The 24997-nt window shown below is 53.6% G+C and overlaps 1 protein-coding gene across 1 annotated transcript; it reads left to right on the top strand.

Moving 5' to 3' along the window:
- The first annotated feature begins 2436 nt into the window (after positions 1–2436).
- Positions 2437–24485, top strand: KIF7 (kinesin family member 7). The gene is made up of 18 exons (XM_036278042.1): positions 2437–2777; positions 4028–4228; positions 4604–4997; positions 5189–5723; positions 6166–6276; positions 6955–7182; positions 8384–8517; positions 8895–9010; positions 9415–9567; positions 19253–19455; positions 20332–20529; positions 20815–20940; positions 21029–21205; positions 21897–22112; positions 22588–22794; positions 23341–23539; positions 23620–23766; positions 23960–24485. Exons 1-18 carry the CDS (start codon positions 2450–2452, stop codon positions 24319–24321), a joined length of 4035 nt encoding a protein of 1344 aa, XP_036133935.1. The 5' UTR covers positions 2437–2449; the 3' UTR covers positions 24322–24485.
- The last annotated feature ends 512 nt before the right edge of the window (positions 24486–24997 follow it).

Below are 24997 nucleotides of genomic sequence, written 5' to 3' on the forward strand. Positions count from 1 at the left end.
GCCTGGCTGCAGGCCCGTGGAGCGTGTCCCCGCACAAAACACGGTAAACGTAGCGAAAGGGTCACGTCGGGAGACACGGTGCGGTTTCACAGCAAACTTTATACAAGTGGAAACGGTACCCCCGAAAATAACGATGAAGCGTGGGCTGTGCACAATTGTGTGCGCTGTATTTTACGTGGCTGGTTTCCACCAGCATCACCACAGCCACGTGAGCCGTGGGCAGTCAAGTCACTTGTAATCTTTTTGCTGGTAGAAGGTCTTAAATTTGTAAAAAAAAAAAGAAAAAGCAACACCTGGGAAGCGCAATAAAGCAAAGCGCAATAAAGGAGGCAAACCTGTGGTGATGAATAACGTGGGTGAGGACTGTGGCGAGGGAGGATGGAGCCGGGAAGGTCCCTTGGGTAAGTGTTATTCATCACTATCCGGCAGCTGCAAAGCCTCGGACATCGTGCTGGGCAGTGGAGATAGAGCAGCAAGGTGACAGGTCGGTTCCTGTCTTCCAGCTCCCAGTCTGGGAGGTGCCGGGAGACCAGCCCCAAGGGGAGCAGCTGGGGCTGTGTGTGGAGAGCCGGCCTCAGCTCTGGGCCCCCGTGGGGGAGGCAGGTGGGCAACACTGAGTGTGCTCCAGGCGAGGAAGGAGGAAAGTGGGTACATGTGAGTAGTCCAGGCAGGAAGGGCTTGTTCGAGTTTAGTATCCTAAAGCCTGTGGGGAGCCTCTTTTGGGGGAGTTTAGCAGAGAGTATAAGATGGTGCCTGCCTTTATTTTTATTCTTCTCCCCAGGATATTTTTCTATTTATTATCAGATAGCGTGGGAGGGTGGGGGAGAGAGAGAGACAGAGAGAAACATCGATGTGATAGATCCACATTGACTGGTTGTCTCCTGCATGACCGGACCAGGAGGGCCGGGACGAACTGCAACGGAGGTACATGCCCTTGAGCGGAATTGAACCCGTGACTCATTGGTTCGGGGACTGGCGCTGTACCGCTGAGCCAAACCGGCCAGGGCATGTCTGCATATGCTCCTGGGTGCCCTGCAGGAGGGCACAGGGACACAGACCACTGAGGGTCACCCTGACAGGACGTCAGTGGCCAGGAGCAGGGCTTTGGCATAGGATGAGGAGAAGCAGGTGAACCTGAGAAATACAGTTACCCCCACCCCTTTAACTATGGTTTCACTTTCCACGGTTAACCATGGTCTGGCAATATTAAATGGGAAATTCCAGACATAATTCATAAGTTTTTAACTTGGGTGCCATTCTGACTAGTGATGAAATCTCCTGATGTCCTGCTGCTCCTGCCCTGGAGGTGAATGAGTTTCTAAAAAACACAACACCTGTGAGGCACAATAAATGGATAAAGGGCCGGCACCTGGTAGGCACTCTGCCAAAGATGGTATCGCGATGCCTGTGTGCATCGCGATACCATTCCAAGATCCTTTACTTAGTCACGGCCCCAAAGCACGACAGTAGAGATGCTGGCCATTATGATCTGCCAAAGAGGAGCCAGAAAGTACTTCCTTTCAGTGCAAAGGTAAAGTTCTCTATTTAATCAGGACAGAAAAAAATATTCGAATGCTTGGGTTGGAAGATCTACAGTCAGAACAAATCGTTTGGGAAATTGCGAAGGAGAAAGAAAATCGCTAGTTTTGTGGTTGCACCTCAGATTGTAAAAGGTCCCGCCACGGTGCGTGATGCATGCTGGGTAAGATGGAAAAGCCGAACTGTGTGGGGTCGGAGACATGGACAGAAAACACTCTCTGATTGAGAGCAATGTGGCCTAGAAAGCATGGAGCCTCTACCAGGGCTTCAGCCAGCGACCCCTTGAGACGAGTGGCCACATCCACATCACGTTTATTGCAATATGTTGTTGTAATTGTTCATTTTATTGTTAGGTATTGTTGCTAATCTCTTACTGTGCTTAACTTAGAACTTAACTCTATCATAGGTATGCATATATAGGGAAAACGGAGTATGTGTAGGGTTCGGTGCTGTCTGTGGTTTCAGGCATCCACTGGGGGTCTTGGAATGAGTCGAAGGATCTGTTGACTTTTTTGAAGAAGGTGCAGCAGGGGGTGTGATGTGACAGAGGCAGAGGCTGGAAACCCCCGTGGGTGGCTGTGTCTTCTAGGAGATGAGGGCACAGGGGAAGGGTGCTGCTGGAACACAGGCCCTTGGGTGGCAAATGAAGGAGTCAGGGCCTTATTTTGCCAGTGACGAGAGCCGTGACATGTAGCTGTATAGAACTGTACTGTGGCCCTCACAGCATTTTGGACACCAGGCTGGGGCACAGAAGAGGCTCTGAACTTTAACCTGCCTCCCCTCCATCCCTCCAAGGTCAGAAGCTGCAGGATCTGGCTCCAGGTCACCTGCAGTGGGAGTCCAGCCTGGAGCACAGGTGCTGACGTTGGGGTCTTCCTCCCCGCAGGGCCTGGAACAGCCCTCCCCCAACATGGGGCTGGAGGCCCAGAGGCTCCCAGGGGCCGAGGAGGCCCCCGTGAGGGTGGCCCTGCGAGTCCGCCCGCTGCTGCCCAAGGAGCTGCTGCACGGGCACCAGAGCTGCCTGAGGGTGGAGCCGGAGCACGGCCGAGTCACCCTGGGCCGAGACCGCCACTTTGGCTTCCATGTGGTGCTGGACGAGGATGCCGGGCAGGAGGCTGTGTACCAGGCCTGCGTGCAGCCCCTCTTGGAGGCTTTCTTCGAGGGCTTCAATGCCACCGTCTTTGCCTACGGACAGACAGGCTCCGGGAAGACGTACACCATGGGGGAGGCCAGTGTGGGTGAGTGACCCTGCCCTGTGCCCGTGTTGAGGGGCCGCAGTGACTGCTGCATCTGTGCCCGTGCCCTCGCTGCCGTTCATTCCCTGTTGAAGGTGGGGTTGCTGGGGAAGGGCGAGCCATTTCCGGAACAGATCTGAAGCGCAGAGTGGGACCAGCCATGTCAGGGGGCTGGGCAGAGTGGGAAGGAAGGGGCCTGGGAGGTGAGTGGCCTTCTCAACTCCATAGAGATGGGGCCGTGCTGTGTGGTTCTGGGGACTTCAGCGGGAGGTGGTTTGTCTCTGCAAGTAGTCAGGATGGTTGCTGAAGGTTAGAAATCCGTGTTCTAGTCAGGGTGGTTGGAGTGGGGCCTGTCCTGGAAGAGACAAGCGTCCGCTGCTTCACAGCAGGGCAGCGGGCTGGTTCCGTGAGGCTCCAGAGCGCTTTCGGGAGAGACACTTTGGGGAATTTGGGGGAACTGCCCCATTTTAAGTGGTGCAAATGTTTTCTCTTGGGTTATAAAACTATACATGATTGTCATAAAAAATTAGGGAAAATACAGAAAAACCCAAAAATAAAACTGCCTTTCAGAAATCACACACCCTGTTAAGGTTTCCCCTTTCTTTCTCTTGGGAAATTACTATACTTTTTAAGAAAATGGTGTCACACTCTATCCAATCTTTTGTATCCTGTTGTATTTTCTTAACAACATATCATGGACATTTCTCTATATCATTAAATATTCTTCAGTCTAGTTTTTTCATGGCTACCTGGCATTCCATTGTGAATATAAGGTGATGTATTTAACCAGATTCCCTATGGGATCTTGGGCTGGACACTTAGGCAGTTTTGCCTTTTTTTTTTTTTAATGTTATGAGGAAGAGTGATGCTCTGAACATCCTCTTATTACTTCTTTGGGATAAATTTAGGAGGTACTTTAGATAACTGAGCATAGACTATATGGTAATGAGCTCCCTGTCCTAGGGGGTAATCAAGCCAAGGGTATCTGGTGATCTGAAAGGAATGTAGTGGGGGGATGTTTATATCATGAAAGGGGTTGGTTGACCCATGAGAGGTTGCTTCCAACTCTGAAATTTTATGGTTCTGCCTGACCATCCTGGAGCATGTCCTGGCTCAGGCTGCCCAGCCCACTCTGGCTTCTGCTACTGCCTTCCCCACACTGGACCCCAATCTCCAGCTGCTGGCAGGGGCATCAGGGCCTTGGAGGTCCAGCTGGAGGCATGGTCACAGGAAGCCCGGTGGTGTCTCCCCAGCCTCCCTCCACGAGGATGAGCAGGGCATCATCCCACGGGTCATGGCTGAGGCCTTCAAGCTTATTGATGAGAACGACCTGCTTGACTGTCTCGTGCACGTGTCCTACCTGGAAGTGTACAAGGAGGAGTTCCGAGACCTGCTCGAGGTGGGCACTGCCAGCCGTGACATCCAGCTTCGGGAAGATGATCGTGGGAATGTTGGTGAGGAAATCCTGAGTCTTCCCCTGGTGGGGAGTGGGGCACCTGGCTTGAGGAGGCTTCACCTGCTGCAGGCTGGCTGACCTGCCTGGGAGGAACACCTTACTAGGAGACCCAGGCTCTGAAAACACTTGCTTTGGTTTGCCCTGTTTATTTGGTTTTTCCTTTGGTGTGTATGCTGCACCCAGAGTGAGGGGCTTTGAGGTGGGCACGGGGAAGCTGGAGCCCCTCCAGCCCGTCAGGATGGGCAGGAGCCCTGGGCGTGGGGAAGGGGCCCTGAGTGAGGAAGAGCTGCGGAGGGCTGGCCGTGCCCCGCCTGCCCTCTGGCTGCTCAGTCCAGACTGCCCGTGCCCTGGACTCACTGCTCCGTGCCCACAGTGCTGTGTGGGGTGAAGGAGGTGGACGTGGAGGGCCTGGACGAGGTACTCAGCGTTCTGGAGATGGGCAACGCGGCGCGCCACACGGGGGCCACACACCTCAACCGCCTGTCCAGCCGCTCACACACCGTCTTCACGGTGACCCTGGAGCAGCGGGGGCGCGCCCCCAGCCGCCTGCCCCGCCCCGCCCCGGGGCAGCTGCTCGTCTCCAAGTTCCACTTCGTGGACTTGGCGGGCTCCGAGAGGGTGCTCAAGACTGGCAGCACCGGCGAGCGCCTCAAGGAGAGCATCCAGATCAACAGCAGCCTCCTGGCCCTGGGCAACGTCATCAGCGCCCTGGGCGACCCGCAGCGCCGCGGCAGCCACATCCCCTACCGGGACTCCAAGATCACCCGGTGAGCCCACGGGAGGAGTGCCCGCGCCCCGCCCCCGGGTGGCCGCCGGGGTGCGGCGGAGGGAGTCCGGTAGGGGACGGGTCCCCCTGCAGCTTCTGGGGCACAGCCATGCAGGCTGAGCCGTCAGCCTGGTGTAGGTCCGGACCGCGGGTCCTGGCGTCCTGGGTCCCTGAGCGCCTGCTCGTCCTCAGGATCCTCAAAGACTCGCTGGGCGGGAACGCCAAGACGGTGATGATTGCCTGCGTCAGCCCGTCCTCCTCCGACTTCGACGAGACCCTCAACACCCTCAACTACGCCAGTCGTGCCCAGAACATCTGCAACCGCGCCACCGTCAACTGGCGGCCGGAGGCAGAGCGGGCCCCCGAGGAGGGGGCCGGTGCGCGGGGTCCCCCGCGGCACCGCTCGGAGACGCGCATCATCCACCGAGGCCGGCGTGGCCCGGGCCCCGCCGCCGCGCCCGCGGTGGCCGCCGCCCGCCTGGGCGCCGAGTGCGCGCGCTACCGGGCCCGCACCGACGCCGCCTACAGCCTCCTGCGCGAGCTGCAGGCCGAGCCCGGGCTGCCCTGGGCCGCGGCCCGCAAGGTGCGCGACTGGCTGTGCGTGGTCGAGGGCGAGCGCAGCGCCCTGAGCTCCGCCTCGGGGCCCGACAGCGGCATCGAGAGCGCCTCCGCCGCCGAGGAGCAGGCCGCGCAGGGGCCGGGCGGCAGAAAGGTGGCCAAGGACCAGGTGGGCCCTGGGGAGGGGGGAACAGGACGGAAGGTCTTCAGACCGCCGGCAGCGCCCCCGCCCCGTCCATTAGCAGAGACTTGAGCCGCCCAGAGGCACGTCTGCGGGTGACCGCGGTCACTTTCCACCGCGTCCCCAGCCTTGCGCGCTCTGTAAAGTAGGGATGAGGCTGGTGTTTACCTCCTGGGGTGACAGAAGGTGTAACGAGAGCCCAGCACGCTGGCGAAGGCCCGGGAAGTTGTTAGTAATAATAGTGGGGATGTTCTTATTACTAGAAACAGGATGAATAATGACAAGAGGTGGCCCACACGGCTTGCAGAGGAGTCTGCAGGCAGGGCTTGGAGCAGAGGAGCAAGGCAGGGTGGGGGAGGAGGGTGCCCCAGGGACAGACGGGCTTGTCCTGCCAGCTCCTGGCCCTGAAGCCCATCTCCCTGCCTGATAGGAAGATGAGGGGGCGCTGCTGGCCCTACAGAGCCAGGTGGCCCGGCTGGAGGAGGAGAACCGAGACTTTCTGGCTGCTCTGGAGGACGCCATGGAGCAGTACAAGCTGCAGGTGGGGCTGCCATTTCCACAGATGGGGTGCAAGTGAGCTGTTCCCCAAGTGAGGAAATCAGCTGGGGTGGGTCTGGTGGGGTGGGTAGAGATGGGGGCACGCACGAAAGAGCAAAAGCGTGGAGGTGAGGAACAGAACAGCTTGGGTGGGTGTGCAGGATGGTCGTGAGTGTGAGTGGCCCTTGGGACTGGAGGGGCAGCAGGATGGGACACTGGAGCCAGACCCTTCCTTTCGTCCCAAGGTAACTGGGTCAGCATTACTCCTGGCGCCCCCTGGTGGCGGTCATTGGCATGGACGTGGGGGGCTGGCAGGGTGGGTGGGGAGAGAGTTTGAGCCTGAACTAGTGCTGTGTGTGTGTGTGTGTGTGTGTGAGAGAGAGAGAGAGAGAGAGAGAGAGAGAGAGGGTGGTAGTGGTGCGGGGGAGGGGATGGGGGTGACCAAGAGGTGGTCAGAGGTATTTGGCCCTCCTCAGTGTCAGCCCACAGGGAGCAGGTAGCTCAGACCTGTTCCTCAGTCTCCTGTACTTCTTGCCTGCATCCGTGTGCCATCTCCCCGCGTCCGTGTCCCATCTCCCCGCGTCCGTGTCCCATCTCCCCCCGTCCGTGTCCCATCTCCCCCCGTCCGTGTCCCATCTCCCCCCGTCCGTGTCCCCCTCAGCGCCTGGACCATGTCTTGCAGAGTGACCGCCTGCGTGAGCAGCAGGAGGAGATGGCGGAGCTGCGGCTGCAGCTAGAGCTGGTGCGGCCAGGCTGGGGGGCCCCTGGGCTCCTGAAGGGCCTGCCTCCTGGGTCCTTCGTGCCCCGGCCTCACACAGCCCCCCTGGAGGGTGCCCACACCCATGTGCTGGACATGGTGCCCCCTGCATGCCTTCCTGGAGATGACGGTGGCCCCGAGAACTGGGGAGAGGTGAGGAGGTGGCGAGGCTGGCGCTGCCGGGCCCGTTGGTCTGGGGAATGCTGGAGAGTGTCCCTCACCCAGCTTTCACGAGACCAGCTGTGGGATGTCCCTAGAGCCGTGGTTCTCACCCTTCCTGATGCCGCGACCCTTTAATACAGCTCCTCATGCTGTCTGTGGGCGTGTCTGCATGTGGGTGCACCCACCTGGAGACGGACAGAGAGGCCGTGTCTTGGTTCCTAAGACCATTGGGAATATGTGTTTTCTGATGGTCTTAGGCGACCCCTGTGAAAGGGTCGTTTGACCCCCAAAAGGGTCGCGACCCACAGGTTGAGAACTGCTGCCCTAGAGGACGAGCCAGGATTTGAGTGACTGGGGCCTCTCAGAAGAGGGGTGCTGTCGGGACTCTCCGGTGTAGCTGGAGATTGCTCGGGAGTTGCAGAAGGGGTTGTGGCTTCCAGCACTGGATGGAAGCTTGCACACCTCCAGAGACAGGGAGCTCATCACCTCTGAGGCTACCCCCTCTGTCTTTGGATGCCTGTCTTTGCAAGTTGACTTTTCCATGAGCCCTGATCTCCCTGAGCCGGGCCTCCTGCTTCTAGTTCTGTCACATGGGGCCTTTTGGGCCAAGGCTGTGCTAGCACCTGCCGCAACGCTCTGGGTCCTCCCAGATCTCAGGTCCTGCAGGCCCGAGGGGCGGGGGCCGTGGGCTTGTCAGACGTCTGTTATGCAGCCGCCACTCTGGCCTGGTGTTGTTAGTGGGATAAGACTGGGGTGCAGCCCTGGCTGGTTTGGCTCAGCAGTTAGAGCATCAGCCCACGAACGGGAGAGTCCCAGGTTTGGTTCCACTAAGGGTACGTACCTCCGTTGCAGTTTGTCCCCGGCCCCCCGGTAGGGGTCGTGTGGGTGGCAGCGTCGATGTGTCCCTTTCATGTCAATGTGTCTCTCTCACCCACACGACCCCACCCGGGGCCGGGGACAAATTGCAACCGAGGTACGTGCCCTTAGCAGGAACCGAACCCGGGTCTCTCTGGTCCGCAGGCCGACGCTCTAACCGCTGAGCCAGACCGGCCAGGGCTGGAGCTGGATCTTGAAGGTGAGGTAGGGCCCGAGGAAGAGATGTGATGTGGGCACGCACAGCAGGGCACAGGCTGGTGATGGGAATGGCTCACAGAGGGTGCCCTGTCCTGAAACCCTGACACTCCCCTCGCAGGTGACAAATGGCAGGGAGGCGGGAGCCACGTTGCTGGAAGAGGTAGACAAGCTGGGAAGTGGCTCTTCACCCGCCTTGGAGGAGGAGGAGGGGGAGGAGCAGCCACCACCCCGGCAGACCCTGCACCTGTGCAGGTGAGTGGGACCCACTGTGGACCCGACAGGGACCGGATCGGGGCCCAGGCTGGGGGGACCCTGTGGTCTCAGGGTGTCTTCACCTACATCACCCCTGCCAGCCCTTGGAGAGAGCAGACGGGAGCTGTGGGCTCTGAACCGAGTCCTTGCAGGGGTGGGCCAGGCCTCCTGGTTCTCAGCCTCTAAGGAAGTCCTTGGTGCCCCCAGCCCCCTGCACCCCCTAGCTTGGCCCCTGGCCTCAGGGTTCCGCTGGACGGACAGGTTCTGTTGATGACGGATGGCAGGCTGCGGACCTGTCTTCCTCCCTCTGGCCTGGGAGGTGGCTGGGCTGGGGCAGGGGCTGGGGACAGGTGCAGACGCTTACTTCTGCCCTACAGAAACGGGGTCAGCAAGTGGAACCCGAGGGCAGAGGCCAGACCGGGGAGTCCTCCTGGCAGGAAGGGCCCAGAGCTTGGCCTTGAGGAACTGGGTGCAGCGGTCCCGGAGCCCAGAGGTGAGCTGGGTTGGGTACAGAGAGCACCCTGACCCCTTCCTCCTCCCTCCATGGTCCTGCTGGCCACCCCGGACAGTCCACACATCATCCCTGGCTGCCCTGGGCATGGCTCCCCCTACTCCCCCGCCCCCTCCACTCCCCTGCCGCCCCCTCCACTCCCCAGCCTCCCCCTCTGTTCCCCCACCTCCTTCACTCCCCCACCTCCCTCTCCACTCCCCCACCTCCCTCTCCACTCCCCCACCTCCCTCTCTACTCCCCCACCTCCCTCTCCACTCCCCCACCTCCCTCTCCACTCCCCCACCTCCCTCTCCACTCCCCCACCTCCTCCACTCCCCCACCTCCCTCTCCACTCCCCCACCTCCCTGTCAGTTGGGGCCACGGCCTTGACAGCCGGCCTTCTACAGCGGTTCATGGGAGCAAGGCCCAGGCTCGGCGCTGCCAGGGCCCCACTGCCACGGCCTCCGAGTGGCGCCTGGCCCAGGCCCAGCAGAAGATTCGGGAACTGGCCATCAACATCCGCATGAAGGAGGAACTCATTGGCGAGCTGGTTCGCACAGGTGAGGGGCGGGCGCTGGGCGGCCTCCAGCCAGAGGGTGGTTAGGAGCAGGGCCAGGGTGTGGGCTTGAGACCCAGCTCAGCCTCTTCCAGCCGTGTGACCGTGAGCCAGTGGAATAGCCCCCCTGTGCCTCAGTTTCCTCAGTCCTAAAATGGGCACAGGAATTGTCCTTGCTTCACAGGGTTGTTCTGAGGATGAAATGAGTTAATTCAGGCAAAGTGCTTAGAATAGCTCTCAGGAGCTATTGTTATTATTTATTGTTGTTATTTAGTGTTACTTGTTATTTATTGTTGTTACTTGTTATTTATTGTTATTTATGAAGTGCCTGCTGTGTACTGGGCGCCGTGCTGGGTGGGCGCAGAAGCTCTCAGTCCTGGGGAGCACACAGTGTCCCCAAATTGTGCAACATCTATCGGTGAGATGTGTGATGGGCTAAGGGATGATATTAGGTGGTGACCAGTTGAACTTGATAGTTACGAATTTATTATAAAATGCACTGTGGCCCGGCTGGTGTGGCTCAGTGGTTGAGCGTGGACCCTGCACCAAGAGGTCACCGGTTCGATTCCCGGTCAGGACACATGTCCAGGTTGTGGGCCTGATCCCCAGTGGGGGCCATGCAGGAGGCGGCCAGTCGATGTTCTCTCTCATCGATGTTTCTATCTCTCTCCCCGTCTCCCTTCCTCTCTCTCTAAAATCAATAAAGAAAAAACATTTATAGAACGCATTGTGAAAAATTTCAGACAAATGAGACTAGCACAGTGGGTCCCCATATACCCATCACCAAGATTTAGTTATCACCTTTTCCCACATTTGTTTCATCTCTTCTTATTGCTAAAACATACGTTGTTTAATTAAACTTACTGGGTGACATGGGTGAATGACATCATATAACTTTCAGGTGTACAATTCTATAATACAGCGATTTTCAACCCTTTTCACCTCACAGAACACATAAACTACTGAAATTCGGCACACCAAAAATATGATTTTTGCAAATCTGACCCCCCAAAAAGGTATAAGTGTGGTTCATTCACACTGGTACGGCTATTGTTCTGTTGGCTGTTATCATTTTTTTTATTTAACAATCTGAGGGAAAAGAGTCTATGCCCCTGACTGAATAGTCGTGTGGTATCTTAAAAAAATTTTTTGTTTCTTTATTGATTTTAGAGAGAGGGGAAGGAGAGGGAGAGAGAGAGAGAGAGACAGAAACATCGATGAGAGAGAACATCGATTGGCCACCTCCTGCATGCCCCCCTCTGGGGATCGGGCCCAAAACCTGGGCACGTGCCCTGACCGGGAATCGAACCGGCGACCTCCTGGTGCATGGGTTGATGCTCAACCACTGAGCCACACCAGCCCAGCAGGTATGGCTTGTTTTAAGAACTTTAGCAGTACACCAGTTGAAAATCGCTGCTATTATACATCATCTCTATGTTGCATTGTGACCTCAACACCCACATTCGGTTTCTACGGTCACCATGTATTTGACCCTCTTTATCCTCCCCACCCTTTCCCCTCTGGTTGTTGCTTTCTGTTTTATGTGCCACATGTGAGCGAAATCCTGTGGTTCTTGTCCTTTTGCATTGTGGCAAATGTCACTATTTCACCATTTTTTATGGCTGAGTAACATTCCATCATGTATATGTTTCACATCGTCTTTATCTAATTGTCCATTGAAGGACACTTTGGTTGTCTCCATGTCTTGGCAACAAATAATGCTGCAATGAACATAGGGGTGCATATTGTTTTATGAAGAAATGGTTTCTAATTTTACAGGTAGCTACCCAGAAGAGGGTATCTCATATGGTAGTTCTATTGTTAACTTTTTGATGAACTTAGATGTAAGGTGGTCTCTCGTTGTGATTTTGATATGCGTTGCCCTTATAGCTAGTGAAGTTAAGTATCTTTCCATAAATCTGTCGGCCATTTGCATCTCTTCTTGGGAACAGTGTCTGTTCAGGTCGTCTGCCCAGTATTGTGTTGTTGTTGAGTTGTATGAGTTCTTCATATATTTTGCATATTAGCCCCTTTTTGGAGGTGATGTTTGCAAATATCCTTTCCCATTTGGTTGGTTGCCTTTCTCTTTCTTTGATGGTTTCTTTTGCTTTGCAGAAGATTTTTAGTTTGATGTAGTCCCATTTGTTTATTTTTGCTTTTACTTCCCTTGCCTTTGGGGTGAAATTTACAGAAACCTCTCTGAGACCCAAGTCCATAAGTTCAGTATCTATGTTTTCGTCTATGTATTTCAGGTCTTAAAATCAAATGCTTAATCCATTTTGTGTTAATTTTTAAATGTTTTTTTAAATTATTAAATGTATTGGGGTAACATTGGTTAATAGGGTCATATAGGTTTCAAGTGTGTACGTCTATGATACATGATCTATACACTGCATTGTGTGCCCACCACCCAAAGTCAAGTCAACTTCCGTCACCACGTATTTGGCTCCCTTGACCCCTTACTACCCCCCAACCCCTTCCCACTGGTCACTATCACACTGCTGTGTCTGTGACTTTCAGTTTTATGTTGCACGTATGAGTGAATGCATATGGGTCTTAGCTTTCTCTGCCTGACTTGTTTCACTTAGCATAATATTCTCAAGGTCCATCCATGTCGTCGCAAATAGCAGTATTTTGTCTTTTCTTATGGCTGAGTAGTGTTCCATTGTGTATATGTACCGCAGCTTCTGTTCTCTGGTCCGCGGGCCGACGCTCTAACCGCTGAGCCAAACCAGCCAGGGCCGTGCCAGAGCTTCTGTATCCAGTCCTCTGTGGAAGGACACCCCGGCTGTCTTCATGTCCTGGCCACCGTGAATAGCGCGGCAATGAACATAGGGGTGCATGTATGTCTTTGCAAATACATGTTTCCGAGTATTTGGGGTATATACCCAGGAAAGGGCTTGCTGGGTCATGTGGTAGCTCTATTCTTAATTTTTTGAGGAACCGTTATACTGTTTTCCATAGTGGCTGTACCAGTTTACAGTCCCAGCAGCAGTGAATGAGGGTTCCCTTTTCTCCACTACCTCTCCAACACTTGTTACTACTTGTCTTGTTGATAACAGCCATTCTAACAGGTGTGAAGTGGTAATCTCATTGTAGTCTTGATTTGCATTTCATAGCTGGTGAAGTTGAGCATCTTTTCTTATATAGTTTGGCTGTTTGTATGTTTTCTTGGAAGAAGTGTCTGTTCAGGTCCTCCGCCCATTTTTTTAATCAGATTGTTTATTTGGTGTTGAGTTTTATGAGTTTTTTATGTTTTTTGGATAGTAACCCCTTGTTGGAGCTGTTGTTTGCAAATATCATCTCCCATTCAGGTGGCTGGCTGCCTTTTTGTTTTGTTGTTGGTTTCTTTTGCTGTGTAGAAACTTTTTAGTTTGATATAATCCCATTCATTTATTTTGGCCTTTATTTCCCTTGCCTTTGGAGTCAAATTCACAAAATGTTCTTTACGAGCAAGGTTTGTAAGTTTAGTACTTATGCTTTCTTCTGTGTAAGTTATTGTTTCAGATCTTACATTTAGGTCTTTGATCCATTTTGAGTTAGTTTAAGTACATGGAGACAAACTAGTCTAGTTTCATTCTTTTGTGTGCGGCTTTCCAATTTTCCCAGCACCGTTTATTGACGAGGCTTTCTTTACTCCATTGGGTGTTTCTGGCTCCTTTGTCGAAAATATCTGCCCACATACATATGGTTTTATTTCTGGGCTCTCAATTCTGTTTCGTTGGTCTGTGTGTCTGCTTTTCTGCCAATACCATGCTGTTTTGATTATCGTCACCCTATTGTATAATTTGAAGTCAGGTAGTGTGATACCTCTGGTTTTCTTTTTTTCTAAGTATTGCTTTCACTATTCAAGATCGTTTGTGGTTGCATATAAATCTGTTGATTTTGTTCTATTTTTTTAAATGATGACATTGAGCCCTGGCCAGTGTGGTTATTTGGTTGAGCCTCATCCCATGCACTGAGAAGTTGCCGGTTTGATTCCCAGTCAAGGCACATGCTTGAGTTGCTGGCTTGATCCCTGGTGGAGGGCATGTGAGTGACAGCCAATCGATGTTTCTTTCTCTCATGGATGTTTCTCTCTCCCTTCTTCTCTCTCTAAAATCAATAAAAACATTTTTTTTTTTTAAAATGACATTGGGCCTGGCTGGTGTGGCTTAGTGGTTTAGCGTCGACCTATGCACCAAGAGGTCACCAGTTTGATTACTCGTCACAGCACATGCCCAGGTTGTGGACCAGATCCCTAGTGGGGGGCGTGCAGGAGGTGGCCAGTCGATGTTCTCTCTCATCGATGTTTCTGTCTCTCTCTCCCTTCCTCTCTCTGTCAAATCAATAAAGAAAAAATTTATTTTTATTGATACTGGGATTTTGATGGGGATTGCATGAAATCTGTATAGTGCTTTGGGTTATATGGCCATTTTAACTATGTTGACTCTTCCAATCCATGAACATGGAATGTCTTTTCATTTCATTGTGTCTTTTTCAGTCTCTCTTAATGATGCTCTGTAGTTTTCAGTATATACGTTCTTACCTACTTTGTTAAGTTTATTCCTGGGTATTTTATTCTTGTGGTGGAGAGTCACAAAAGGGATTTTTTTTTCTTTTTTTTTCCCTGAAGTTTCATTGTTAGTATATAGGAAAGAAGTGGATTTTTGCACATTCATTTTGTGTCCTGCAACTTTACTGTATTTGTTTATTGTTGCAAAAAGGGATGCCTTGTATTTCTTTCTCTTGCCTGATTGCTCTGGCTAGGACTTCCAGAACTATGTTGAATAAGAGTGGTGAGAAGGGGCATCCTTGTCTTGTTCTTGATTTAAGAAGAATTTCAGTTTTTCACTATTGAGTATGATACTGGCTGAGAGATGATCTAATATGGCCTTTATTATGTTGAGGTACTTTCCTTCTATACCCATTTTATTGAGTGTTTTAATCCTAAATAGATGTATATTGTCAGATACTTTTTCTGAATCTGTTGATATATGATTTTCTTTGTTTTGTTAATGTGGTATATTAGGTTGATCAATTTGGGTATGTTAAACCACCCTTGTGCCCCTGGAGTGAACCCCACTTGATTGTGATGTATTTTTTTAATGTAGCATATTGGACGTGCTAGTATTTCATTCAAGATTTTTGTGTTTGTATTTATCAGAGATATTGTTCTGTAGTTTTCTTTTTTTGTGTGTTATCCTTGCCAGGTTTTGGTATCAGGGTTGTGGTGGCTTCATAAAATGTGTTAGGAAGTGTCTCTTCTTCAGTTTTTTGGAAGAGTTGGAGAAGATAGGTTTTAAATCTCCTTTGAAAGTTTGGTAGAATTCATTGGTGAAGCCATCTGGTCCTGGACTTTATTTTTTGGGAGGTTTTTTGATAGTTGTTTCAATTTCTTCACTGTTTATTGGTCTATTTAGATTTTTCAGTTCTTCATGATTCAGTCTAGGAAGGTTATATATTTCTAGGAACTTATCCGTTTTCCCCCAGGTTATTGAATTTGGTGGTATGTAGTTTTTCATAGTATTCTATTATGATTCTTTGTATATCTGTGATGTTTATGGTTACTTCTTTCATTTCTGATTTTGTTTATATGAGTCTTTTCTCTTTTTTCCCATAGTGAGTCTAGCTAGGGGTTTGTCAATTTTATTAATGTTTTCAAAGAACCAGCTCTTTGTTGTATCAATTTTTTAATAGTCTTTTTGTTCTCTATTTCATTCAGTTCTGCTCTAATTTTTATTATTTCCTTTGTTCTGCTGACATTGGGCTTCTTTTGTTCTTCTTTTTCTAGTTCTTTAAGATGTAATGTTGTGTTGTTTACTTGGGCTTACTCCTCTCACTCTGGTCTTATTTTTATTTATTTTATCCTCACTCGAGGACCTATTTGCATTTATCTTCAGACAGAGTAGGAGGGAGGGAGGGAAGAAGAGGGAAACATCGATGTGAGAGAGACACATCGACTGGTTGCCACCCACACAGCCCCAACCAGGGCCGGGGACAAACTGCAACCGAGGTACGTGCCGTTAGTGGGAACTGAACCTGGGTCTCTCTGGTCCACGGGCCGATGCTCTAACCATTGAGCCAAACCGGCCAGGGCACTCCTGTTTCTTATATAGGCCTGTAATGCTATAAACTTCTCTCTTCCTTACTGCCTTTGCTGCATCCCAGAGGTTTTAATATGTTGTATTGTCATTCTCATTTGTCTCTATATATCTTTTGATCTCATTTTTTATTTCTTTTTTGACCCAGTTATTTTTTATTGGTATGTTGTTTAATCTCCACATATTTATGGTTTCTTTCCTTCCTTTTTGCATTTGATTTCTAATTTCAAAGCATTGTGGTCAGAGAATATGCATGGTATGATTTCAATCTTCTTGAATTTATTGGTGCTAGTTTTGGGACTCCACATATGGTCTGTCCTTGAGAATGTTCTGGGTGCAAATGGAGAATAACGTATAATCTGTTCTGGGATGAAAGGCTCTTTAAATGTAAATTATGTCCATTTGGTCTAGTGGGTCATTTAAGGCCGATATTTCTTCAGTGATTTTCTGTTTCGATGATTTGTGTAGAGCTGTCATTGAAGTATTAAGATCCCCAACTATGATTGTGTTTTGCTCTGTTTCTCCCTTTAGTTCCGTGAGTAGTTGCTCTATATATTTCAGTGCTCCCTGGTTGGGTGCATATATATTAAGAAGTGCTATGTTTTGCCCTGGCCGGTTTGGCTCAGCGGTTAGAGCGTCGGCCTGCGGTCCAGAGAGACCCGGGTTCAGTTCCCGCTAAGGGCATGTACCTCGGTTGCAGTTTGTCCCCGGCCCTGGTTGGGTCGTGCGGGTGGCAACCACTCGATGTGTCCCTTTCATGTCGATGTTTCTCTCTCTCTCTCTTCTCTCTCTTCCTCCCACTCTATTTGAACAAAAAATGAAAAAAATGTCCTCGGGTGAGGATAAAAAAGTGCTGTTTTCTTGATGTGGTGTCCGCTTTATCATGATAAAATGTCCATCTGTGTCTCGTTATCTCGAAATATATTTTGTCAGCTATAAGTATGGCTACACCTGCTTTTCTGTGGATGTTGTTTGCTGGAGAATCGTTTTCCACCCTTTCATTTTGAGTCTACCTTTGTCTTTGCAGCTGAGATGTGTCTCCTGAAGGCAGCATGTGGCTGGCTTTCGTTTTTGATCCAGTCTCCTCCTCTGTGTCTCTTTATGGGTGAATTCACTCCCTTTACATTTAGGGGACTTAACTGATGTGTGAGGATTTCCTATAGCTGTTTTATCCTTTGTTTTCTGGTAGCTCTGAGCCTCTATTGGTTCTTTTCCTTTGTGTTTCTGTCTTTTGTTTTTGTTTGATGGTGTTTCATATTTCTGTCCTCTTTATATATATTATATATGTGTGTGTGTATATATATATATAATATATATATATTTTTTAATCCTTACCCGAGGATATTCTTCCATTTATTTTCAGACAGAGTGGGAGGGGAGGGAAGGAGGGAGAGAGAAAGAGGGAGAAACATCGATGTGAGAGAGACACACCAACTGGTTGCCTCCTGCACGACCCCAACCAGGGCCGCGGACCCACCTGCAACCAAGGTACGTGCCCTTGACAAGAATCAGACCCACAGCTCTTTGGTCTTCAAGCAGATGCTCTAGCTGCTGAGCCAAACTGGCCAGGGCTGTTTCTTCTTTTATAAAGCTATGTGTCTCAGTTTGGGGATTTTTTTTTTTTTTTTGGTGTGTAGGTACCATTAAGTTTATGAAAAAGAGACTTTCATATATACGGTAATCCTTTTTCTTTTGAACACATCTGATCTCCATTTGTGTTTATTTCCGTGTGTGGCTAGTTTCATGCCTTTGCAGGGGGTTTCTCAGTTTTCCCAGCACGTTGTTGAAGAGGCTGTCCTTTCTCCACTGTGTTTTTTATTCCTCCGTTGAAAATTAGTTACCCATCCACATGCAGGTTATTTTCCTGGACTTTCTCAGTCTGTTCCATTGGTCTGTGTGTCTGTTTTTCTGCCACGCCATGCTGTTTTGATGACTTTGGCTTTGTAATGTAGTTTGAAGTCAGGTATTACAATACCTCCACTTTCTTCATTTTTCTCAGGATTGCGTTGGCTATTCCAATTTCTTTTGTGGCTCTATATGAATTTGCAGATTTTTTGTTCTTTGAAAAATTCCACTGGGATTTGTGTGACTCTGGAGTGATAGGGATTGTGGGGAATCTTTGTTTTGCTTTGGGTAGCTTGGAGAGTTTTTTTCTTTCTGTTGCAATGGGGAGGTGGACAGGTGGTACAGCTTTGCCTGACTTCTGCTCCAGGCCTTAGTGTGAGGCTGCAGCTCAATGTCTCCCAGCTGCTGCGCACACGGGAGCCGCAGTGGGTGCCCAACTGCGCTGTGGCCACCTTCCTGCCTGCTGGTTCCCCTACGCCCACCTTCGGATGTCCCGGTGCATGGACGTTCCAGGCATGTTTGTGCGTTGAGCAGAGGCTCCCTTGTTGAGCCATAGCTGTCCGACTTGTACGTTTAAGGAGAAGCCCTGGAGTCGTCGTGTTCTGCTGTGATGCTGATGTCATCCCCCGGAAATATTCTGAAGCACATCCCAGGCATCATGTCATTTCAGGCTACACCTTTCAGCTTTTTTGGGGACACTTTTTAAACATATGTTTTTAGCCCTGGCGGGTTTGGCTCAGGGGTTAAAGTGTTGGCCTTCGGACCATAGAATCATGGGTTCGATTCCAGTTGAGGGCACATAACCTCGGTTGTGGTTCAGTCCCCGGTCCTGGTTGGGTCATGCAGGAGGCAGCCAGTCAATGTGTCTCTCTCACATAGATGTCTCTCTCTCTCTTTCTCCCTCCCACTCTATCTGAAGATAAATGGAAAAAATCCTCGGGTGAGGATTAAAAAAAGGAAAATGTTTTTATTGATATATATATATATCAATATTATATATTGTATATATATATATTATATATATGTATATAATTTTAGAGAGAGAGGAAAGGAGATAGAGATAGAAACATTGATGAGAGAGAGAGACATTGATTGGCTGCCTCCTGCACGCCCCCTACTAGGGATCAAGCCTAAAACCCAGGCATATGCCCTGACCAGGAATCAAACCAGGACCTCTCAGTCTGAGGACAACGCTCAATCCGCTGAGCCACACCGGCTGGGCTTGGACAATTTTTTTACCTCACCGAAATGCCATTAGTGCACCTTACTCACAGTCACCTTGGTGCCCGTTGTGGAGCACAGATCCTCCATGGTTCAACAACACTTGTTGACTCAAGCTCCAGAGTTGTCCTGCACATTACGTTTGCTTGCTGGGTCTCTGACATTTCCTTTCTGTCCCCCTCCAGCCATCCGAGTCAGTTTGCTTCCTAGGGGTGTCATGTGACCTGCTGTGCCTCGCACTCCCTGCCAGGGGAAGTTAGCTCCGCAGGGTTAATTATGCGCAGGCCCAAGGGACATGTTCACTTTAGCATGGATTAGGTGAAAATACCAGTCCCTGCGCAGTTTCCCTGGGTCACGGCCATGGATGATGCTAACTCAAAAAGTGAGTCGATTTCAAGAGAAATGCTAAGTCAGTCATGGTGCTGGTGGAACAGAGGTTTGGTAAAATCCACGCAGTGTTCGTGGCTGACCGGTCGGAAACTTCCCGGGGGCTGGTGCTCCCGGGGGATGGAGGCCGGTGCTGACGGCCCGCTTCTCCAGGGAAGGCGGCTCAGGCTCTGAACCGCCAGCACAGCCAGCGCATCCGGGAGCTGGAGCAGGAGGCGGAGCGGGTGCGGGCCGAGCTGAGCGAGGGCCAGAGGCAGCTGCGGGAGCTGGAAGGCAAGGAGCCGCAGGACGCCGGCGAGCGGTCCCAGCTGCAGGAGTTCCGCAGGAGGGTGGCCGCGGCCCAGAGCCAGGTGCAGGTGTGCGGGCCGCCCTCATCCATCTGTCCTTCCAGCTCCCTTCACTCCCTCTCCACCCTGCCCTCCCTCGTGCCCTCCTCAGCCTCTGCGACCCTCTCATCCACCTGTTTCAGTTGATGTGACCAAATTTATCCCTGCACCCTTTCCTCTTTCTGTTCCCTTTTGTCCCTACTTTATCTGTGCGTCATGGTTTTTTTAAAAAATGTTTTTATTTATTTTTTAGAGAGAGAGGAAGGGAGAGAGAAAGAGAAACATCAACCGGGTGCTTCCTACACGCCCCCCACTGGGCACCCAGCTGGAAACCGGGGCCTGTGCCCTGACCCGGAGTCCAACGGGACCTTTCAGTCCATGGGAAGATGCTTCCTCCACTGAGCCACACCCGCTGGACGCATCCTGTTTTTTTTTTTTTTTTATATTCACGCAATCTCATCCATCTTTCTGTCCACACCCCTGTCTATCTGTCCGCCCATCATTCACTCCTTTCTTTCTCAGTCCAGGCATCCGGACACGATCCAGTACAGAAGGGCTTGGGCTCTGGAACTGGACTGTGGGTTTGAACCCCAGCTCTGCAGTGGCTGTGTATCCTTGGTCAAGCTTCCTAACTTCTCTGTGCCTCAGTTTCCTAATCTGTTAACTGGGCTGTCAGTAGTCATGCTTCTCGACACCATTGTTAGGGCGGCTTCACAGGCACAGAGCACTTAGTGTAGTGCCTAGTACATAGTAAACATCAGCCTGCCTCCCATTAGCAGCCTTTTGATGTTTTTACTAGTCCGTCGCCCACCTGCCTGCTTTCTCTCCTGCCTGCCCCTCCCCCCGGTCCGCGTCCCGCCCGCCCGGTTTGGGCGCGGGGCCCAGCGGAGGCTTTGCTGGTCTCAGGTGCTGAGAGAGAAGAAGCAGGCGACCGAGCGGCTGGCGTCGCTGTCGGCCCAGAGCGAGAAGCGGCTGCGGGAGCTGGAGAGGAACGTGCAGCTCATGCGGCAGCAGCAGGGGCAGCTGCAGAGGCGGCTTCGGGAGGAGACGGAGCAGAAGCGGCGCCTGGAGACGGAGATGAGCAAGCGGCAGCACCGGGTCAAGGTCAGGCTGGGTGCGGTGCCGCCACGTGACCTTCCCCGGCGGGTCCCCTGACCTCGCCGCGTCTTTACTTGCAAATGAGGATTGATACAGGAAAGTCGGGGCCAGGGTGAGAATTCAGTGCCATGGACCCTATAAGGCGGTGGGCACCTCATCTTTTTGGAGCCAGATCAGTGTTTGCTCCCGTTCGCTGGAGCGAGACCTGGGGGCCTGAGGCTGCGGAATGTATGCGGGGGGAGGGGACAGGTGCGCACGCCCCGCCCCCGAGACCCGCCCGTGCACCCCCAGGAGCTGGAGCTGAAGCACGAGCAGCAGCAGAAGATACTGCGCATCAAGACGGAGGAGATCGCGGCCTTCCAGAGGAAGCGGCGCAGCGGCAGCAGCGGCTCGGTGTTCAGCCTGGAGCAGCAGCAGGTGGGCACCCCCGGGGCGCCCGGAGCCCCACGCTGGGGGCTGCGCACACGGCGGCCTGAGCGCTGAGCGCCCCCCCCCCCCCCTTCAGAAGATCGAGGAGCAGAAGAAGTGGCTGGACCAGGAGATGGAGAAGGTCCTGCAGCAGCGGCGCGCGCTGGAGGAGCTGGGGGAGGAGCTCCGCAAGCGGGAGGCCATCCTGGCCAAGAAGGAGGCCCTGATGCAGGAGAAGACGGGGCTGGAGAGCAAGCGCCTGCGGTCCAGCCAGGTGAGCCCCCCAGAGGTGTGCACAGGTATTGCTTTGTCCTGCCGGGCCACCTGTAGCCTGTGGATCCCGCAGGTTCTGAGGTATGGGCAGAACCTCTCCCAGTATCCTCCCCACAGTTCGTTTCCCTCATCAACCCCCGTTCTGGGGCTGCGCGGGCAGGACCAGGAGCAGCAGCAGGTACAGAAGGATGGTGAGGTGGCCCAAGAGAAAGCCCCACTGGCTTCCTGGAGCTCCATTGCTCCCTCCTGGGTAGGCTGTTTCCGAGCCATTTCACTTGGCCCTGGGGACTCGAGGGGCATCAGACACAACCCAGAGCTTGTTCTGCTCGGGTGGCACTCTTGAGTGGAGGGTCTAGGGTGATGCTGGATTATCCGAATGTCCCTTGGTCATTAGGGTCCTCACTTCCTCCCACTTTGGGCTCCCGGAAAGGCCTTCGGGGTTCAGCCACTAATTCCCCGTAATTCCCATCACAAACTCAAGCTTCTCTGCCCTGGCCCATGCCGTCTCCTTGTCAGGAGTGCCTTGTCAGGAGTGCCTTGTCCTCTGTTTGTCTGCACCCTCCTTCCGGACCGTCTCTGGGCCCCTGTGCCCAAGTTTCTGCAGGACTGAGGCCTCCTTAGCATGCGACAGGTGGTCTGTCACCCCGAGGGTGGGGCCTGCCCCTCCCCTAACGCCCAGTGGTCTGCCCCAGGCCCTCACCGAGGACATTGTGCGCGTGTCCAGCCGGCTGGAGCACCTGGAGAAGGAGCTGTCAGAGAAGAGCGGGCAGCTGCGGCAGGGCAGTGCCCAGAGCCAGCAGCAGATCCGCGGGGAGATCGACGCCCTGCGCCAGGAGAAGGACTCGCTGCTGAAGCAGCGCCTGGAGATCGATGGCAAGCTGCGGCAGGGCAGCCTGCTGTCGCCCGAGGTACGCCTGTGCGGGGCCCTGGCCTTGCTGCTGTGGGACACGGGCCCTCCTGGGTGACGGCCCACTAAGGTGGGGCTGGGTGTTGGAGCGCGTGCCGGACGGGACCCCGCTCTAGCCCCTTGTCCGGGACACACGGGCTGGGCCTGGCTGCCCGTCATTCCCTGCCAGCTCGAGTCCAGACGGCGTCCTGTGCTGCCCTGACCGTGGCCCATCTCAGCTCCCCTGACCGCTGGCCCATCTCAGCTCCCCGGGTGGGAATGAGGGTCGGAACCACATGGGTGGCCCTTTCCTGAGCGGTCCTGCTGGGCCTGCCCGCGGCAGAGAGCAGCCTGTAGCAGCCCCAGCCTGCCCCTCCACCCCTGGGATCGGGCTGTGACAGCTCAGGACAAGGGGACACAAAGGGGTCAACTGGCTGTGTGCCTAGGACTTAGTCCCTCGGGAAGACGGTAACCGCCCCACACCCACGTCCCCACAGGAGGAGCGGACGCTGTTCCAGCTGGACGAGGCCATCGAGGCCCTGGACGCCGCCATCGAGTACAAGAACGAGGCCATCACGTGCCGCCAGCGGGTGCTGCGGGCCTCGGCCTCCTTGCTGTCCCAGTGCGAGATGAACCTCATGGCCAAGCTCAGCTACCTCTCGTCCTCGGAGACCAGAGCCCTCCTCTGCAAGTACTTCGACAAGGTGGGTCCCCGGGTCCCCAACCCCTGCCCCCTCCTTCCGAGCTCCAGGGCTGCCTCGGACTCTCTCTTTAAAGCCTGTTCTATTTGCGAAACTGAGAGCATGTCCCCTCCCTTTCCGGTCTGATTGTCACCTTCAGGGTGGCCTTTGCCCTGATCACTGGTTCACAACAGAGATATGTGCTGGCCCAGGGGATATGTGGCCGTGTCTGGAGATACCTTTGGGTGTCACAGCAGTAGGGGTAGAGGCCAGGGATGCACGCCCAGGGCAGACCCAGACTGTCAGTGGTGTTGAGGCTGGAACTCCTGGCTTCCGTGAGGCCCCCAGGTTTGAGGGGGGATGGCAGATAACACTCATCTTGAGGGCGAAGTCTCATCACTTGGAATCGCTGCCTGGCTGCTGTTCAGAAGGCGTCCAAGGCCCCGGTGGTTTCTCAGAGACGTCGGCACGGGGCGGTAGTGGTCCTTCTGCCAAGTACCTGCTGTCCCTGGATGAGGGTCACCTGGCGAGGGGAGCGCGCTGGGCCTGAGCCTAGCCCTCTCGGCCCAGGTGGTGACGCTGCGCGAGGAGCAGCACCAGCAGCAGGTGGCCTTCTCGGAGCTGGAGATGCAGCTGGAGGAGCAGCAGAGGCTGGTGTACTGGCTGGAGGCGGCCCTGGAGCGGCAGCGCCTGGAGACGGACCGCCAGCTGACGCTGCAGCAGAAGGAGCACGAGCAGAACGTGCAGCTGCTCCTGCGGCAGAGCCGAGGTGAGGCCCGGCCCGCGCTTGCAGGCCCCGGGGGCCCGCCGGGCCGCCCTGTCACCCTCTCCTCTCTGCCTTCCCTCTAGACCACCTCGGGGAGGGCTTGGCGGACAGCAGGAGGCAGTATGAGAGCAGGATTCAAGCTCTGGAGAAGGAGCTGGGCCGCCACATGTGGATGAACCAGGAGCTGAAGCAGAAGCTGGGCGGGGGCAGCGCTGCGGGCCAGAGCAGGGGTAAGCCTCCTGCGGGCCGGATGTCGCTGCCTGGCGAGTCCGGTTCCGCTTGTGCTTGGGGAAAGGTCAGAAGCCACCCTTCGTTCTCCCAGGGTCATTTCACAAGCTGCTTACTGTGCTGGGGCGACGGGAAGCTAGGACTAAGGCGCTGCCGCCTCCACTCTGACACGGGTGTCGTCCTTCTCCGTGGCAGGTGGGGAGAAGCAGCCCCTGTGCCCGGAGAACAGACCACCCCCTGGAAATGAAGACGAGCTCCACCCAGCCCCCGAACTGCTCTGGCAGTCCCCCCTGGCCGAGGGCGCGCCCCATGCCCGGGAGGAGGTGCGGGACTTGGTCCACGCTCCACTCCCAGTGACGTGGAAGCGCTCCAGCCTGTGTGGCGAGGAGCAGGGCTCCCTGGAGGAGCTGCGGCAGCGGGAGGCCACGGAGCCCCTCGTAGGGCGAGTGCTGCCCGTGGGGGAGTCGGCTCTGCCCTGGAACCTCGGGCCCCGGCCCAGGCGGGAGCTGCGCAGAGCCAGCCCCGGGATGATCGACGTCAGGAGGAACCCCCTGTAGCAGGCCGGGCAGCCTTGGAGGCTCCCGCCCGCCTGCTGAAGGTCGAGTGCCACCTGCTCTGCAGTGTCCTGGCCTCTCTCTTCAGGCCCCAGTCCTGACACTCAGCGTCAACCCCAAGGAACTGCACTGTTTCCCTTTTTTTATCCTCACCCGAGGACATTTTTTGATATTTTATTCAGAGTGGGGGAGAGAGAGAACCATCGACGTGAAAGGGACACACCGAGTGGTTGCCACCCACACGACCCAACCAGGGCCGGGGACAAACCGCAACCGAGGTACGTGCCCTTAGCGGGAACCGAACCCGGGTCTCTCTGGACCGCAGGCCAGGGCAGATTCCCACATCTCGCTGCCTCTAAGCCGCGGTGCCAACGGTCACCTTTGGCTTGTTTCGGGGCAGTTCAGGTGTCTTTGTGTGCCCCTTTATTTTAGGTCTGGGGCTCAGCCACGGCTGCTCAGAGTGGCCTGTGATTTACATGGTCATAATGTATATGAGGGGAATTGGAAAACATCGCATTTTTAGAATTTTATAAAACCATTTTATAATAAATGAGAATAACCTCTGGAGAAAAGGGGATTTTTCACTCTGAGTTTGATTGACAATAGTAGGAATTGATCTGGGAACACCGCAGGCTGGGAAGTTTCTCAGAGAACAAGGGACAGCTGTGACTCGGGCCAG

The sequence above is a fragment of the Molossus molossus genome, unplaced genomic scaffold (genome assembly GCF_014108415.1).
Source record: "Molossus molossus isolate mMolMol1 unplaced genomic scaffold, mMolMol1.p scaffold_m16_p_24, whole genome shotgun sequence".
NCBI classification, from domain to species: Eukaryota; Metazoa; Chordata; class Mammalia; order Chiroptera; family Molossidae; genus Molossus; species Molossus molossus.